The 15803-nt window shown below is 41.9% G+C and overlaps 1 protein-coding gene across 1 annotated transcript in view; it reads left to right on the forward strand.

The window, feature by feature from the left end:
- Positions 1 to 10757, forward strand: part of SYCP2L (synaptonemal complex protein 2 like) — a 30182-nt gene extending 19425 nt beyond the window's left edge. The window contains 10 exon segments of the mRNA XM_014940779.1: positions 182 to 333; positions 1361 to 1442; positions 2017 to 2051; positions 3070 to 3161; positions 3319 to 3382; positions 4080 to 4211; positions 4931 to 5055; positions 7156 to 7250; positions 8732 to 8831; positions 10698 to 10757. Of these exon segments, the coding sequence (XP_014796265.1) occupies positions 182 to 333; positions 1361 to 1442; positions 2017 to 2051; positions 3070 to 3161; positions 3319 to 3382; positions 4080 to 4211; positions 4931 to 5055; positions 7156 to 7250; positions 8732 to 8831; positions 10698 to 10757 (937 nt within the window).
- The last annotated feature ends 5046 nt before the right edge of the window (positions 10758 to 15803 follow it).

Here is a 15803-nt window from a genome sequence, read left to right on the forward strand (position 1 = left end):
TGACAGTTTACTGTTGCTGTTTTGGCAGATTTTACAGCTTAAAGTACTTTAGGTATTGGTCTGTGGGGAGTAAGAAACAGAATAATTTGGTAGTAAATAAGGAGGAATATCTGGGGGCCTTCTGGGTGGACAGAGGGAGCTGACTGCGCAGGGCTCACTCTTAATTGTGTCTTTAGTCCAGTTACAGGAAACACCTTTTCTCTGAAAGCAACAATGAAAATACAAGCACTAGTCAGAGTGAAAAAAGCTGGATCCTTAACTCTCAGAAACGGTCATTGCCAAAATCTCTTGACTACACCCGAAAAAGACCCAGGGTGAGAAGTAAATTAAAAGGTAAGCTTGGTCCCCTGTTGACACTTAACTATGCGTGATGTACATGCAGATAAGGAAGTGGCTGGTGATGATTTGAGAGGGAGGATTCAGCTGAGTCCTGATCCAAGTAGGAGAGAGCAGGCTCGAGGCTGGCAGCTGGGGTGCCCCATGGAGAAGGTGCGTTGTGCAGCCTTGTTCTCAAAGAACCAGGCTCCAGTTCCCTTCTCTCCAGTGAATGTACTGGGGTTCAAACATCCAGGTAGAGATTTGGCACCTACGTGTCTGTGTGGAGGCAGCCCTCTGTGTAGTGGGGCTGAAGAGCCCGTGGGTGCTGAGCTGATGGCTGTGTTAGTGTTCTTGAATGCAAGGGGAGGAAGATCTCTCTGGAGTTGCCATACCTCTTCCCTACAACTTTCCACTCCTCGTTTGCAGACCATGGCACCCTGCTCCCTTGTTTATACACTGACAGAGCAATTGTGCTCAGAGGGATTTGCAAAATCAGGTGTGATAATCTCTGATAGCATCCTCTGCTTAGGCTTGACCAGCAGCAAACCTCCCCTGGGGCTGTGCTCCATGGTTATGTTGGCTGCTGGGACCTCCAAACTAAATTCCCCAGAAAGAGTTGGAAGCTCTCTGTCCCTCTCATGGAGGATGAACCTTGCTCAGGTAGCTATTGGTTTCTGTAGGGATGAAAAAGAAAGTTGAGGGAGAAATTATGCTTTATTCTGTATTTCCATGGGAGGAGTTGTTCTCACTCCAGTGCCAGCCCATGCACCCCTGCTGTAGCTTGGGGACCACTGGAAAAACTGCTGAGCTTGCCTCCTTTTTCTGGCAACTGCTCTGGATACAGTGAGTTGTGTGCATATGCATCATCATTTAGAAGGCTTATTAGAAGGGGGCTTTGAAGCTTAATGCAAGTGTTGTGAAGTTTTCTCTTGTAAATGCTGAGAAAACCAAACTTGAAACTTATTTAGCTGTGATGCAAACTGTAACTGGTTAAGACACACAGTTCTGTTGCCAGTAACCAGGTGAACTTTTCTCCTTGCAGTGCTTCCAATGTCTTCCGCAAGTAGCGGCAGTGACTACCAGACAAAGAAGGTAGGGAGCTGTCATGCTTTAGTGCCTTGGATGTAAAAACATTACATATACAAAACATGTACAAATGGGTTGGAATTAAATAAACCAGTGCTATCTATCTTCTCAAATGTTCTGATGGCCCAATTTGCCTACTAAGTGTTGCTGTTGGTGTATGAGAGGCTGGGGCAACAAGGAAATCTTAGGAAAACACGTGAAACTTCATAGAAACAACTGTGCATGAGTGCCAAGCAAGTTGTTCTGAAAACTATAATATTTATCTATGATAGATGGAATACCCATATCATTCTGTAATGGCAAATTGGGTAGGAATTGGCATGCTTGGTGTGACACCTGCCTTGGTTTGATGCAGGTGTCACTCCAACAGGAATGAGTTTGGCTCTAGGGGTATGCCAAGAGCTAGAGCTGCCTATCTAAATACCTGCAGAAATTCCAATTGGGTCCTACCAGGCTGTGTCCTCATGCTGTCCTCTCCCCTGTCCTGCCATTTGATGCCTTAGGAAAACTCATGTTCTGCTCTGTGTTTTGCTGGCAATTTTCAGGGCTTTTATTCCAAGTCCTATGCTCATTATGAGTCCTGGTTCATGCACTCTCCTGCTCTGCTTTCAGCTATAGCTCTGGGAAAGCCATCAGTACCACCCATGGTTAGGAGAATTAGTGGACTGAACATATATCAAGCAAAATTAAATGCAGTTTAGCAATGCCAGGCTTTTCCAGTGCCCAGCTCTTAAGTGCCGTGTGCCAAATGTTTTGGAAAGGTCCCCACATAAATACAGAAAATCTGGGAAAAAAATCTCTCCAGAACTGGTAGTTACATTGAAAGCTTTTGTTTTCCCCAGAAACCTTTTCTCTTCTTTCTTGACTAAAATGCTTTGATTCTACTTATGAAAAACTTCACCCACTATACAACCTTAATGGCTAAAGGGAGAACTGCATGCATTGAACTTCAAGGCACAGGTCTCCCTCAGCATCAGAGAGAGCTATCAGTATGTTATGCATATTTCAGGTGTATCTCTGCTCTTAGTGTGTTTAACCAAACAAAATGTCCCCCCCCAAAAAACCCAACCCAAACCCCTACTTGTGTAGTAAAGTTTAAATAAACTACATGCTTAGACTTGATTTTGTTTTTGCAGGAAACTTCAAGGCGAAGAGCTCAAAAGGAGATGCTAAGGAAAAAAAGCACATCCAGCTCCAAGGAAGACAGTTTACTCACAGTGGATCTTGCTGGTATTTCTTTTTAATCTTCTTCAATGCATTAGAAAAGTTGTTTTGATATGTCTGGGTGTGCACTTTTTGGGTGGTGTTTTTGGTGTGTGTTTGTTCTTTTTAAAATTTTGCCTTTTTCCTTCACGTTTTCTTCATAAGCCTTCTGCCCTGTTTCTTGTAATGGTTATGAGGGCTGGACATTGTTTGTAGATAACGTCTTGGGCAGGGAAAACACTAGCTGGGGCTGAGAGATGAAGGAATGAACTTAATTGATACCCAGAAATAAAACAGCCTTCGGACTGAGTTTGATCCACTGTCAGTTCCCTGTGTGAAGAGGTAAAGGAGCGGGTGGTGGATTTTTTTTTCCCTCTTAAATATGTCATTTAAATTGAGCTTTCTAGTCAATACTTGATTCAGTCTCTATTTCCTGTGCCGTTTGCCTGATGTCTCACACAGATGAAATGCTCTCAGAGGAGCTCAAAGGGAGTCCGCTCTCACTTGATGCATCTTCCAAGGGCTATTCCAGTGATGACGAGAAGGCCACGCAGGTGCGGTACACAGCACTCACATTCCTTCTGATCTGCTGTCAGTCATCAAAAAAGAGTGCATTGTGTTGCTTTGTTTCCTGTAACGAGGAAAACCCCTGACAGCTTGTCTGCAGTGCAGGGTGGTACCTTCTTACTGTGTTTTCCCTTCTCTCCTTAGAAGCTTAATGATGCATCTGAAAAATTGTCAAAAGAAGAAGAGAGTTTTAAGCGGAAGGACTCAGGTTTGTTAGTCTTTGTAACATGGAAGGGCTGTTTAAAGAGCAGAATGGGATGTTGACAGAGTTTTAGTTTTTCTTTCAAAGACAAGTAGGCACTGAGATTTTTGATATTTGAAGGATACTTCTTGCATAAGAAATATCGTATATTGTGACTGGCTACAGCAAGATAATTTTTTATTTACATTCCTGAGTTTATTACTAACTCTTAAGTCCTGTCCTTGATCACAGAGGAGCTACTAGTATAGCTATTAAGAGCTGGGAACTTACAAACCCAGTGACCCAAGATAAAAGATATGAAATAAATAAAAGATGATGTTTGAAAACGAAGTTTTAATGACTTCAAAGTGCAGTGCAACTTCAGATTGCGAGCATGGCTCAGAAAAGAGAATGGGAAGAAGCTGGACATGAAAGGGTTTTTTTTATGGTTAGAGAAGTGGACCAAGAAATTAAATTGTTTTTAAGATGAAGATGATATTGTTGTCTGCATAGCACTATAGTTGCCTGCTTTCGTGAGTGAAGAGACATGCTGGTGAAGTCTTATCCTGTTCTGTAAGTGCCAGACCCTAAAATGAAGTTGGTTGCTATTCTGCAGAATTAGTAATTCCAGTGGTGGTTTCTACTTCAGTAGCTGGTAGGTACTACCATGTACCTCATGCAAAAGAACAGATCTTTTCTGAAACATCTTCTGTTCTCTTTCTAGGTATACGCAGTGGTGCTGTCATTAAAAAGCCTAAATATTCCAGTCAGGAAACAAGTCATTTGTTCTTTGACATTTCCAATGTACGAAGGAAACTTTTTGATTCAGTAGAGATGGAAGCAGAGATCAAAACAGGTAAAATCAGGCTGGCAATTAAGGTGAAGTGTTTAAATACTTTCAGCTTTTCTTTTTTGACGGTAGAAATCATAGTCACATGGGGGCTTGAAGAGAGGTATCTGTAGGGGAGATATCTTCTCCAAAAGTCAAAATGTAGCAGAGGGTGTGTATTGTGGCACTGCCATTGGATACCACGTATGCAGAGGTCTGAATAAGGAACTTTGAGTTCCCTAACCACAATTCACTTGGGAAGCTGCTCAATGATGTCTGCCCTTTTTAGCCTTTCTGTATGGTGATTTTCCAGAGCTACTAAAAAAAAAAATACCTGAAAAAAAATATGCAAATAATGGACAACGTAACTGCAAAACACTGTAAACTCTGAGGAGAAGTGGGTTAGGCTTTCCTTGCAAGGAACAAGTAGAAGAGAGGAAAACAGTGGCCTGACTCTTCTTTTTTTTTTTTTTTTTTTTTTTTCCCCCTTATGCTATGCTTTTACCTCATTATCTGTAAACATGTTGTTCTTTGTGTTTGGTTAGTATTATGCCTCTTCTTCCATGGTGCTTTCTAAAAAGTCTTTCTCACTGCTTTTTGGGGCAGTTCCTCTTCTAGAAGAACAAGACTCAAATTCTCTGTAAGAAATGTGGTTCACGTGGACAATGAACCCTTCAGTAGCAGGAGGTTTTATATTCCACTAAGCCCTCCAGCAAGGTACTAACTGGCCACACACTTTCTCCTAGGTCAGGAAATGGATGATAGTGTGGATGATGCATTTTTTTCCAAGATGCCGTATGAAGACTTCAGTGATTCAGGGATGGCTGCTGCATTTGAAGGCTTTATCAGCCAACTAAAGAAGTTGTTCTGGGTAATGTGCACTCTCTTAATATGTGTGCTGTGTGGGGCATTTTCTTATAGTACATGAGATTACCTTTTTATCACCAGGAGAGTTGGTGCAAACATCCCATCAATATTTTGTGCCCAAGAGCAGGGTTTTGGCTGCAGTGTCTGTTAGCCTGGAGCTCTTAAAAGTATTGTACATGACCTGTAAACTGCAAGAAGTGTTACAGGAAAGGCGTAACCCCCTTATGCTATGCTTTTACCTCATTATCTGTAAACATGTTGTTCTTTGTGTTTGGTTAGTATTATGCCTCTTCTTCCATGGTGCTTTCTAAAAAGTCTTTCTCAATGCTTTTTGGGGCAGTTCCCCTTCTAGAAGAACAAGACTTACATTCTCTGTAAGAAATGTTGTGGTTCAAGTGGACAATGAACCCTTCAGTAGCAGGAGGTCTGCTTTTTGGGGCAGTTCCTCTTCTAGAAGAACAAGACTCAAATTCTCTGTAAGAAATGTGGTTCACGTGGACAATGAACCCTTCAGTAGCAGGAGGTTTTATATTCCACTAAGCCCTACAGCAAGGTACTAACTGGCCACACACTTTCTTCTAGGTCAGGAGATGGATGATAGTGTGGATGATGCATTTTTTTCCAAGATGCCGTATGAAGACTTCAGTGATTCAGGGATGGCTGCTGCATTTGAAAGCTTTATCAGCCAACTAAAGAAGTTGTTCTGGGTAATGTGCACTCTCTTAATATGAGTGCTGTGCGGGGCATTTTCTTATAGTACATGAGATTACCTTTTTATCACCAGGGGAGTTGGTGCAAACATCCCATCAATATTTTGTGCCCAAGAGCAGGGTTTTGGCTGCAGTGTCTGTTAGCCTGGAGCTCTTAAAAGTATTGTACATGACCTGTAAACTGCAAGAAGTGTTACAGGAAAGGCGTAAAGAAAGTTTTAATTGGGTTTTACCTTTTTTGTCTTATTTGTATTTTGGAACATCAGAATTTGGTTGGGCATTTCAAATACTTTCCTCAGAGGGAAGGGATCAAAGCTTTTTGAAAGGTAACTCAGCATAGTGACAGTGTACCTGCATTGGAGCTATTGGGCTATCATCCTAATGGGCACAACAAAAATGCAGAAACTCCCATCTGGAGCACAGCACTTACCCTGTGATGTAAAACTATGCAACTTGTTCATAATAAGAACCAGAAAGCAATGTAAGTATACCTATTGGCTAGAACAACTGTAGATCCATCCCATCTGGAGCATAGCACCCTGTGATGTAAAACTATGCAACTTGTTCATAATAAGAACCAGAAAGCAATGTAAGTATACCTATTGGCTAGAACAACTGTAGATCCACAGGGACACACTTGTATCTTTGAGATTAATGGTACATGGAGGTGTTAGTTGCACAATTGGTAGTGTATAAGCTGTGTATTCTTGGTTTACTTGGCTGCATAGACATACTTGAGAAGCACTACAAGTAACCAACTGTTACTGTTGACTTATTTATAGTAAGTAACATGGGCATTAAACCAAGTTTAATAGAAGAGCACAGTGACCAATCACAAAATCTTCTCATGTTTATTCAAAGCTTTTAAACTAGATGTGGCAGAGCAGACTTGTAGTGGACCAGCACTTTGTATCGTGCAACCATTACTTTTTTTGGAGCTGGTGCTTGGTGTTCTCACTAAACTCTTATCACTAAGTCCTTGAATCAAGGCTGGAGGTAGTTGCATTTAAAAATCAGTTATGATTTAAATGCATAGTTTTCATTAATGCTGATCTGAAGTAATGCCAACAAAGACCTGTTTTAATGTAGTTAAGTGTGTTGGTGTATGGGTGATGCTCACTTCTTTGCTGGCTGGATAACATGACCCTGAAGTTGCATGGGTTACATAGAAGCTTACTGTTGTTACTAGCATGGCTGAACGAAATCAGTTCATATTTGCAGTATCCTGGCTACAAGCCATCTCACTTCAGTTTAAATTTGGTTTAAGATGGTTTCCATTAAGCTGAACAGCAGCCTGTGGAGGGATTTGCCTTCCAGGGAAGGGTCTTGCAAATTAGACTTCTAGGTTTTGGCTTGGGCCATTGCTTATCCCTAATGGTGCATCCTGTGGCTAGTCCCAGTACAAAAGGATGGAGATCAGTGCACAGAACACCCTGAGGACTTCAGAGAAGAATGTGTCCACCCTGCTGAAACAGATACATGAATGCAGGTAAGTTGTTTGCTGCTAGCTGAAAACAGCATCAGTTTTGTGTAAATTTTGATTGATATGAAAATAAATGCCTCTTTGTAAGCAGACCTGACAGTAAAGCTACTGAACTTACTATGGCTTGCAAGGCAAAATAGCCTGTGTGTGTGTCTCCTGCTTTTCTGTTAGAAGGGCTTCAGAACCGTAGCTTCTGTGATTTATCCTGCTTTGCCTGTTAGGGGGAGAGTGGATGGATTAATGCAAAGCAAACTTGAGTTAGGAGCAGTCGATGGAGCCGTCCTTAGACTGTCTTCTGATTGTCATCAGTGTTCACAAATCTATTTTAAAACACTCTTGTTATACTTAGTAACTTCTGTTTCTGTGTGTTTTAAGAAAGAAGCCAAGGTCTGATTTACTTAATGAAGTGAGGGAGAAGAAAAGTAAGGCGTCTGTTATAGACCCATTTCTGCAGATTGTTTCCATGTGCACAAGATATGTGCTAGTTAGTGGACTTTACAGCTACTCACCAGATGGGGCTTTAAGAAGGTACTTTTGCTTCACAGGTTGTCAAATTTCTCAGCAGCTAGGTAAAAAAGTCAATTATAGTTATGGATTTGTTATAAGTGAAATACAAGTATAGCCTAAGATATGAGTAAGCCTATCAGGCCTTTCTATCTACCACACATTCAGTTTGCAGTATTTAGATCAAATGCAGTATAAAATAATAGCCTTTAAAATACAAAATCCCTGGTATTGGTATCTATGAGCACAAACTCCTTGTCATTAAGGTACATGGAGAAATTTTTGTTCCAAAAAACACCACCAGGGAATGTTTTGGGGTGGAAGATGATGGCAGTGAACTGCTGCCATGTTTTGATGTTAACTAAGTAACCTGGAGCCAATCAGAGCTGCAGGATACTGGGGACAGAGCTGTACCAAATCTGTCCTACCCCAGAAGGGTAGTCTCTAAAGTTGCAGTCAGATGATGGCTTGGCATACTACTGCCTGGAAAAAGGTGGCAAACCCAAGCAAAAAAGGGTGTTGCTTGTTAAGGTTTAGAAATTACTGGCATACTGCGGCAACACTGTACGTGGCATACTGTGGCATGGGATAAAAATCTCCTTTTTCCATGGTAGGAAGACCCATTAAAGGTTATTTGTGCCAAGATGCTTTCTCCAGCTTGGGAAATCTCTACTGAAATCCCTGGAGTCTTGGGAGAGTTTGCAGGGCAAGTATTGCACTGTGAACCCTGTTGTATGCTCTGTCCTGAGCCTCTGTTACTAGCTGGTATTTAAGACAGGCTAATCTAGCTAAATTTGTCTTCTGTTTGAGCTGGTACAGCTAGTCAAGTACTCTGTGACAGACCTGAGAACAAACCTGCCCCATGTGGTTCATCAAGGACATTTGCTTCTGCCTAAAGGCAATTTTGGTGCTGAAGGGATTGTCATCTGCCTTGGGCTACTGCATGTTAAAGTGTCAAACGCATTTCTGTTCTCCATCACTAGGCTGAGTAAGTTGGAGGCCTTTCAGAAGATTTTTGTTGAAGAGCTTGCCAGCCTTCAGAAGGAAACTCAAATCTTGGCAAGCATGGAGAAGGATGCAGTGGTGTGTACAGCTTCTTCTGTGCCAGGCCTTGGAGGTACCCCTTCCCAAGTAATGAGAGTTTTCTTTGGGGCTCTTTTTAGGACTTCTTGAATGAGCAGTTGCTCAAACTCAGTTCTTTCTGCAATCAGGAAAAGCAAAGGTATGTCTCTACCAGCTGTCCTGCATGTTCACAATTACTCAGATGGTCAAAAAGGGCATTGGTTAGTCTGGTGGTATCCTTGCTGGTATATGGGGAAGTATTCTAAAGTCAGTATGGCGTCTCCACTCGGTGTCCATTAATGGAGCCTTTGCAGCCTCATGAGAGTTTTGAATTGGGACTAGGGTGCAATGAGGGAAGCTGTGCAAGACAAGCACATACCTCAGGAGACCTGTACCAGGATTTGGAACAAGATCACCACACCTGTATCTACAGGTCAGAGGTGGTAGGATGCGGTGATCATTTCCTACATTAAACATACTGTTGGTACAAATGCTGGGTAAAAAGCTGCAAAAGGGGAATCCTGAGGTTCATTTTTATTGGTAAATATCTCTGTTGAAGCTTTTTCAGTGGGTACTAACACTTCACAGACAAACTAGCCAAGCTCACTTTTCTTCCAGAATTCAGTCTGTTGACTCAGCCCTGGGTGAAACAGCAAAGAGTTTTGCCAACAGCATCCAGAATACAACGGTATGTGCAGTACACGAGCAGCTCTGTACGGGGGGTGGACTCTGAACTGTGGCCTGACTGATAACTGTTGGAAGTGAAAAGATGAAACTGAAGCCCTGGCAGGGGAAACCTCTGGTTAGCTATCTCTGGGGCTTTGGTTCCTCATGGGACTTGCAGTCCTAATGCATGGAAAGCATTGAGAAAACAGTATTTGCCCTGCCAGGGACTAGGGGAAGTGGTGAAAAAGCACTTATTTAAGGGCGAAGGTGAGGACAAGGACTTTCAGGTGGTGATGCTTCTCCTGAGTTTGTATCTCAGGGATTCCTTCATCCAGAGGCTGGTTTCTGTGTAGTTAGTAATCTTTAATGCAGTTCTCTTCTCTCACTTTGTCCCACTTGTTCTTGGGATTGTGCATCTGTGCCATCCTGTGGCTAGGTGCTCTGCAGCCTGACAACACTTTGTATGCTTGCTTTCATCTGCTTTTTGGGTCTGACAACATCTAGCCTTGATGCCTCCAAGTTTGATTTCTAAAAAACAAATTTATTCATTTGTCTTGAATCCCAGTTAAATATTGCTTAAGTTCTTAAACTCTTCAGAGTTTAATTACTTAATTATTAATTAATTATGTCCTCATTTTAATGTGCAGTTTAAGCTGAATACTCTGTTAACTTTGATACAGTGCTTAGTTTTCCACCCCATCACATGCACATGTGTATTTGCTACAGCTGCTGTTCCAGCTTTTATGTGCAGACCTGATGGCTTTGGGGGTTTCCTGTGGTGTGTGTGATGCTGTGTGACTGCACTGCACTGAAGAAAGCTCCCTGCGTTGAAGGGACAGCCATGTCTGTGGTCACTACAGTGGACTGGGATTTTTGAAAAGATGCTGAAAACTGAGGGCTTGTTTCCCTTAGTTGTTAAAGCTGCTGTACTCACCCTTTCCGGAGGGAAAAGTTTCCATTAGAAGCACTGAGTTGCACCAGGACAGAGGGCCTTTCCTTTACCAGAGGTGCTCCTGATGAAGGACAGCTTTAAAGAGGGGCAGGGCTGAAGAAGGAGCTGCTCATCCTGCAGCACCTTGTTCCTGGCTGGGTGCTTGAGAATTAAAAGCTGAATCTAGGTGTGCTTCTAGGATCTCTACAATTCCTTTTCTCATGCAATACAAATGTTTGTATAAGCTTTTGAAATCTTTTTCATTCTCTTTTTTTTTTCCTTCCCTACAGCATGAACACCCAGTGAAGAAGCCAGTAGAAAACAACGTGTTCATTGTTCCTTCTGATTAGCAAACCCCTGAATTCATTACTGCTCTTAACATTTGAGCACCTTATGCAGCATAGAGAAGATGATCCTGTGAAGGATATTAATTTATTTTAAATGGAAAGAAAAAAAAGGGGAGGAAAAGAACAATGATATTGAGTCTTTTTTTGCTTAAAAGGAATATACACTGAGTTTTGACCCCCTGTGTTGATAGCATTGAGGTTTTCTGCAAATTTGCAAGGTGGGTCCGTTAAATATAAAAGAAATAGGAAAATGAACTAAATATCATGATTTAGCCACCAAACTGATGCGTATACTGGCTTTCTTTGAGTATTCTGCTACTACCTTTATCAAATGTAGACGCATTTAATGACTGATTCTAAGTAAAATAATTTTTGCATGGGATAAAAATCTCCTCATTTCTTTTGAATTGATGCACTGTGCCTGCCTATAGTAAGTACTAAGGAGTCCTGTATGCCCTGCACAGGACACACTAAGGGTACCCCTTTCTCCTGTGTGTCCAGCGCTCTGGGAACTGCTGGCTTGAAACCAGAGCCACTCAATTCCAGTTTGCAGAGATAAAAGCACAAGAGGGATACACTAGGTATTGGCCAGATGCCTGATGGCAAACTGGAGACTATGGAGGGCAAGAAACTTTGCAGCATTGCAGAGAAAATGGCAAGTGAAGCTGGAGAAATTATTTTTAAAACCAGTAACTATTGCCTTCTGGGAGAGTTCAAAGTACAGTGAACAATGTTAAGATTAGATAAACTAGCATCAAAGGTCTCTTGAAAGAGAGTAGCAGAATAAACCATGCTATTTAACACTGTCTTCTGTTTTGACAGAGTTCCCTAAATAAATCACGGTTGCTCTTCACAAACTGCCTCTAATGCTGTGGCAGACTTTGCACGTGCTGCTGCATCTTAATGAATTTGTGGGAACATGGCATGTTTCCAAGCTCTGTGTTTCTATCTACTTATCTTATAAAATCAATCTCAGATTGTTGTGTGGTTGGAGTGGAGGGAATCATTCCCTGCACACAATGTACCTTCATGACAAAAGCCCACTTCGGCCAGGGTTTGTTTTGCCACTGAATGTCTTTTGAGGGGCTGAAACAGTTCTTAAGGACAGTTTCATCCTGCATCCCCAAGGAGCTCACTGCCCAAAGGGAAGGTTTGAAAAAGGAAGGGGGTCAGGTGTGGTGGCTCTCTATGGTTTAAGGATTTTTTTAAAAAACAATTTTATTTTTTTTCAAACTACAATAATGGTTGCCTTTTCATTTCTGAGATGTTGTTTGATGGCTTCCTTGCTCTCTAAGTTAGAGCTGCTAAGGCACTCAAGCTTTGTCAGCACAATGGAGTAGATGTGTAGCAAGTCCTGTTTTGCTACGTTTCCCCACCCTTGATGTGTACGGACAGAATGCTCTCTTGGTGTCTTCTGTGACTAAAAATTTTTCATCCAAGTATCTTTGCTAGATAATTTACAGAAACAAGACTGATGCTCACTATCTCTTACTGTTGATTTCCTGTATAATCTGTCACTATAAAGCTTGGAAGCTGAGTGTTGAGCACTTCAGAGGATGTGGATGAAGGAGAAACCAGGATCTCTTATTTACTAAAAGTTATTATAATGTTGTATGCACTTACATTTGATTTTAACTGTTTTATTGGAAAAGTTTGAAGCCTAAAAGGCTGCTTTTAGTGATAGCTATGGGGGAGCAGAAAGGGATGCTGTACAGCCTAGCTGTTTCTTACCCCTGCACTTCTTTTTGTGTTCCTTCACATAAACACTTTATCTATTGAGAAGCTCAGTGAGTTCTAGCTTGGTAACCTGTGAACTGTCCAAGCTGTGAGAACATGCTTGAAATTTTGGTCTTTCCTAATGGTCTTACCCTCTGTAGTTTTTAGCAGTTGGTGTTTGGAGACAGCACCTGGGGCAGGAATGACTCTTTCTGGTCTTGGACAGCCCATCTCATACCATTTCCTGCATTGTTGGGTCAGTTCAGCATGGTTGAGCTGAAACTTCCTGAGGGTCTTAAATCCATTAGGCTTCTGCAGATGATATCTTGGCAATACAGACCTGTAACTGGGTTGCCCTAACATTTCCTTTTGGAAGGTAGGCCTGGCAGGTTTCCTTTGCCTGTTCACTTATGTTCTTTTAAGTGCTATTTATCCAGCTTTTTATTTCATTTCCTATTTCATTCCATGCCATGCGATTCCATTCCATTAGTTAAGGCTCAATTTTCAACCTGTTCTTCTGAGCCAGAAAAACAAAGATGATGTGAGTGCTGTAGTGCAATAGCCATGCATCAGTACCCAGAAAAAGTGGAAGAATGGGAAATGCAAAGTGCGGGTTAAGGACAACTACTTCATGCATTTCAAGTTCTTAACCAGTTTAATATTAAACTTTGTTATAACCCCTGCTATCTTCATGCCATATCTTTTTTGGGGGATGATGCTGTTCCAAGTGCTTGTTTACCTGCACGTTCTGTATCAATGCAATGGTCTATCCAAGGTCTAGAGGGCTACTGGTACCCAGTGGCAAGGCTACACAATGCCAGCGAAGAGGGTGTCCTCTGTGGCTGAAAACAAGCAGAGTGACCAGAGGAACTGTCCTTTTGTGTTTGCTCTGGCCTGGGGTCGGTTTGCCCTGCTCCCAGTAGTGTGCTGATATCAGTGTGCTGGGACAGGTCCCTCTTCTGCAAGCAGCAGGGCAGTGTCTGAAAGAATGATGCACTGGAAAATAGATAAATTTCCAAGAGCAGCTGAGAGCTATTGTATATTGGAAACAAACCCAGCAACTTTTCTTGGTCATCTGTTACAGGGTGGGTTTCGTTTATCATAAGCAAGAGTTGAAAAAGCATTACTTATAGCCAGACTGTGAAAGAAGCATTGTAAAGCTGAGCCTTGGCACACATCAGCAGCCTGACTTCTCTCCTTTAGTTCCAGTGTTCCTGGAAGGGCCTTAGTAAAGCTTATTCCTTCCTCTTCATCCCTTGGGAGGCTACTAACATCCAAAACCAGTGAATGAAACTTAGTGCTCTCTCTCCCACTTTATTTCCCTGGTTAAGTATACGTTCTGTTGAGCCCAAAACAGCAGGGTCAAGTGCTTGCACATCTCCCCTTCGTGTTTGTATTTTCATACTACTTCATGCTACTAAATGAAAACATGCCTGACAAACTTCATTTTCAGATGATAGGATGTGGAAATTCCTTCTAAACATAGCACAAAGAGAGAGTATATATAAGAGGAGGAAAAAAGAACTATTTAAGGGCTGGCAGTCCTTGCGAAGAAATAAAGTACAGAGAGACTGCTGCTTTCTGTGAAAGAAATTATATTTTTGAGATTGTTTTAAGGTGGACCCTGATAGTAAAAAAACTCAGAGGAGAGACACCGGAGAAAATGAATCTAAGAATCAACAGATGACTTGATGGGTAAGTACAAGCTTTGAACAACCCATTTATTACAATCTTAGCTTTGTTCAAATGACAAGTTTTTATAGGTAGCAGGGCTGTGTATGAGCTAGGAGTTCCCAGCTATAGTACAGTGTGATAGGAAAAAGTGCTAATTGGTTTAGTAGTTTAGTTCAGGTTAAAATTGAGTCAGAAGTGTATGGAATGTGTATGGCATTTCCATGGACACCATAATCTAAGTCTAGAAACTGGAAATTTGCCAGAGGTGGGATCGTTAGTTAAACATAACTCCCCTAAACTCCAGTATCTTGTTGGAGAACAATCATGACTCCTTGTAGTGCTAACTAGTTAGGTGTGGGACTGCGGAGCTATCCTTCTTGTGCCTCAGCTTCTGATTTCAGTCTTTACAAAGCTGTTGGATATCAGTCTGCTCCACCTAAAGAAACAATTGTACCTTGGCAGAGATATGCTTCAGCCTTCATTTACAAGGGTAGGAAGTGCTGCTGGACTTGTTTCATGCTGGATGTTTATGGGTGAAGGAAGCTTAAAGCTGCAATATCTGATTCTTCATTCAGTCCATGATCTCTGCTTGGCTGATGGTGACACATAATGAAGGGACTCTTTTATCAGAGTCTTGAGGCTCAATGTGGGTATGAACACCTTCTGTAGGCACGGATGCTCTGTAGGACAGAGGAGTTGCCAGCAGCATAAAACTCTTGTTACATCAATTCAGAGTAAAGGCAATGCCCTGAAAGCATGTTAGAAAGGTGATTGGTACTGCCCTCCCATTTGAAGTATTGCCAGAGGATGAGCTTGGTAAAATGTGATGTTGGGGTTTTTTCCATACAACAAATTTTCCTCAGTGAATGCAGGCAATTATGCGATTGTGGGTTTGCCTGTTGGATTGGTCTCCTCTCCCATTCCCCTGGAGTGGTCCAGGCATGCTACTAAATGAAAACATGCCTGACAAACTTCATTTTCAGATGATAGGATGTGGAAATTCCTTCTAAACATAGCACAAAGAGAGAGTATATATAAGAGGAGGAAAAAAGAACTATTTAAGGGCTGGCAGTCCTTGCGAAGAAATAAAGTACAGAGAGACTGCTGCTTTCTGTGAATGTGGCTTGAAGTGTCCCATGAACACACAGTTGCCAGAATTCCTACTCAGCCTGTACATTGATAGGAGCTGATTTCAGACTGAATCCTCTTTGCCACTATCAGCTGTTACAGCTTTTATCTCTTTCCAAGAATGACACCAACTTTTTTCCATCCATGCTGCTAGATACCATGTCTGCGTGGTACGTCTAGTACCGAGCTTTACAGCAGCACTCAGAATTGTTCTAGTTATGTTTGTTTTTATGATGGTTTGGTTGTGAGAGAAGCAATGAACTGACTGCCCACTTGTTGAGTGAGCATGTTAACCAGGGAGCATCTTTGCCTTAACATTTACCATTCCAGTATCCTACTGCTTTCTAGGTTTCCCTTCATGGGTGGAGCTGGGTGTCAAGGATTCCTTTGCATATAGTTTCTGTGTTTTATGGACTGGAAACTAACGGCAAGTTAAGGTTGAACAGCTCAATCCAGCAACACTTTTTGAGTGGGACTCCCCCTGTGAAGGGGAAGGATGCTGTATGATGCTTTTATTTTTCTTGCTGTGCA

This window comes from Calidris pugnax, unplaced genomic scaffold (genome assembly GCF_001431845.1).
Source record: "Calidris pugnax isolate Ruff unplaced genomic scaffold, ASM143184v1 scaffold8, whole genome shotgun sequence".
NCBI classification, from domain to species: Eukaryota; Metazoa; Chordata; class Aves; order Charadriiformes; family Scolopacidae; genus Calidris; species Calidris pugnax.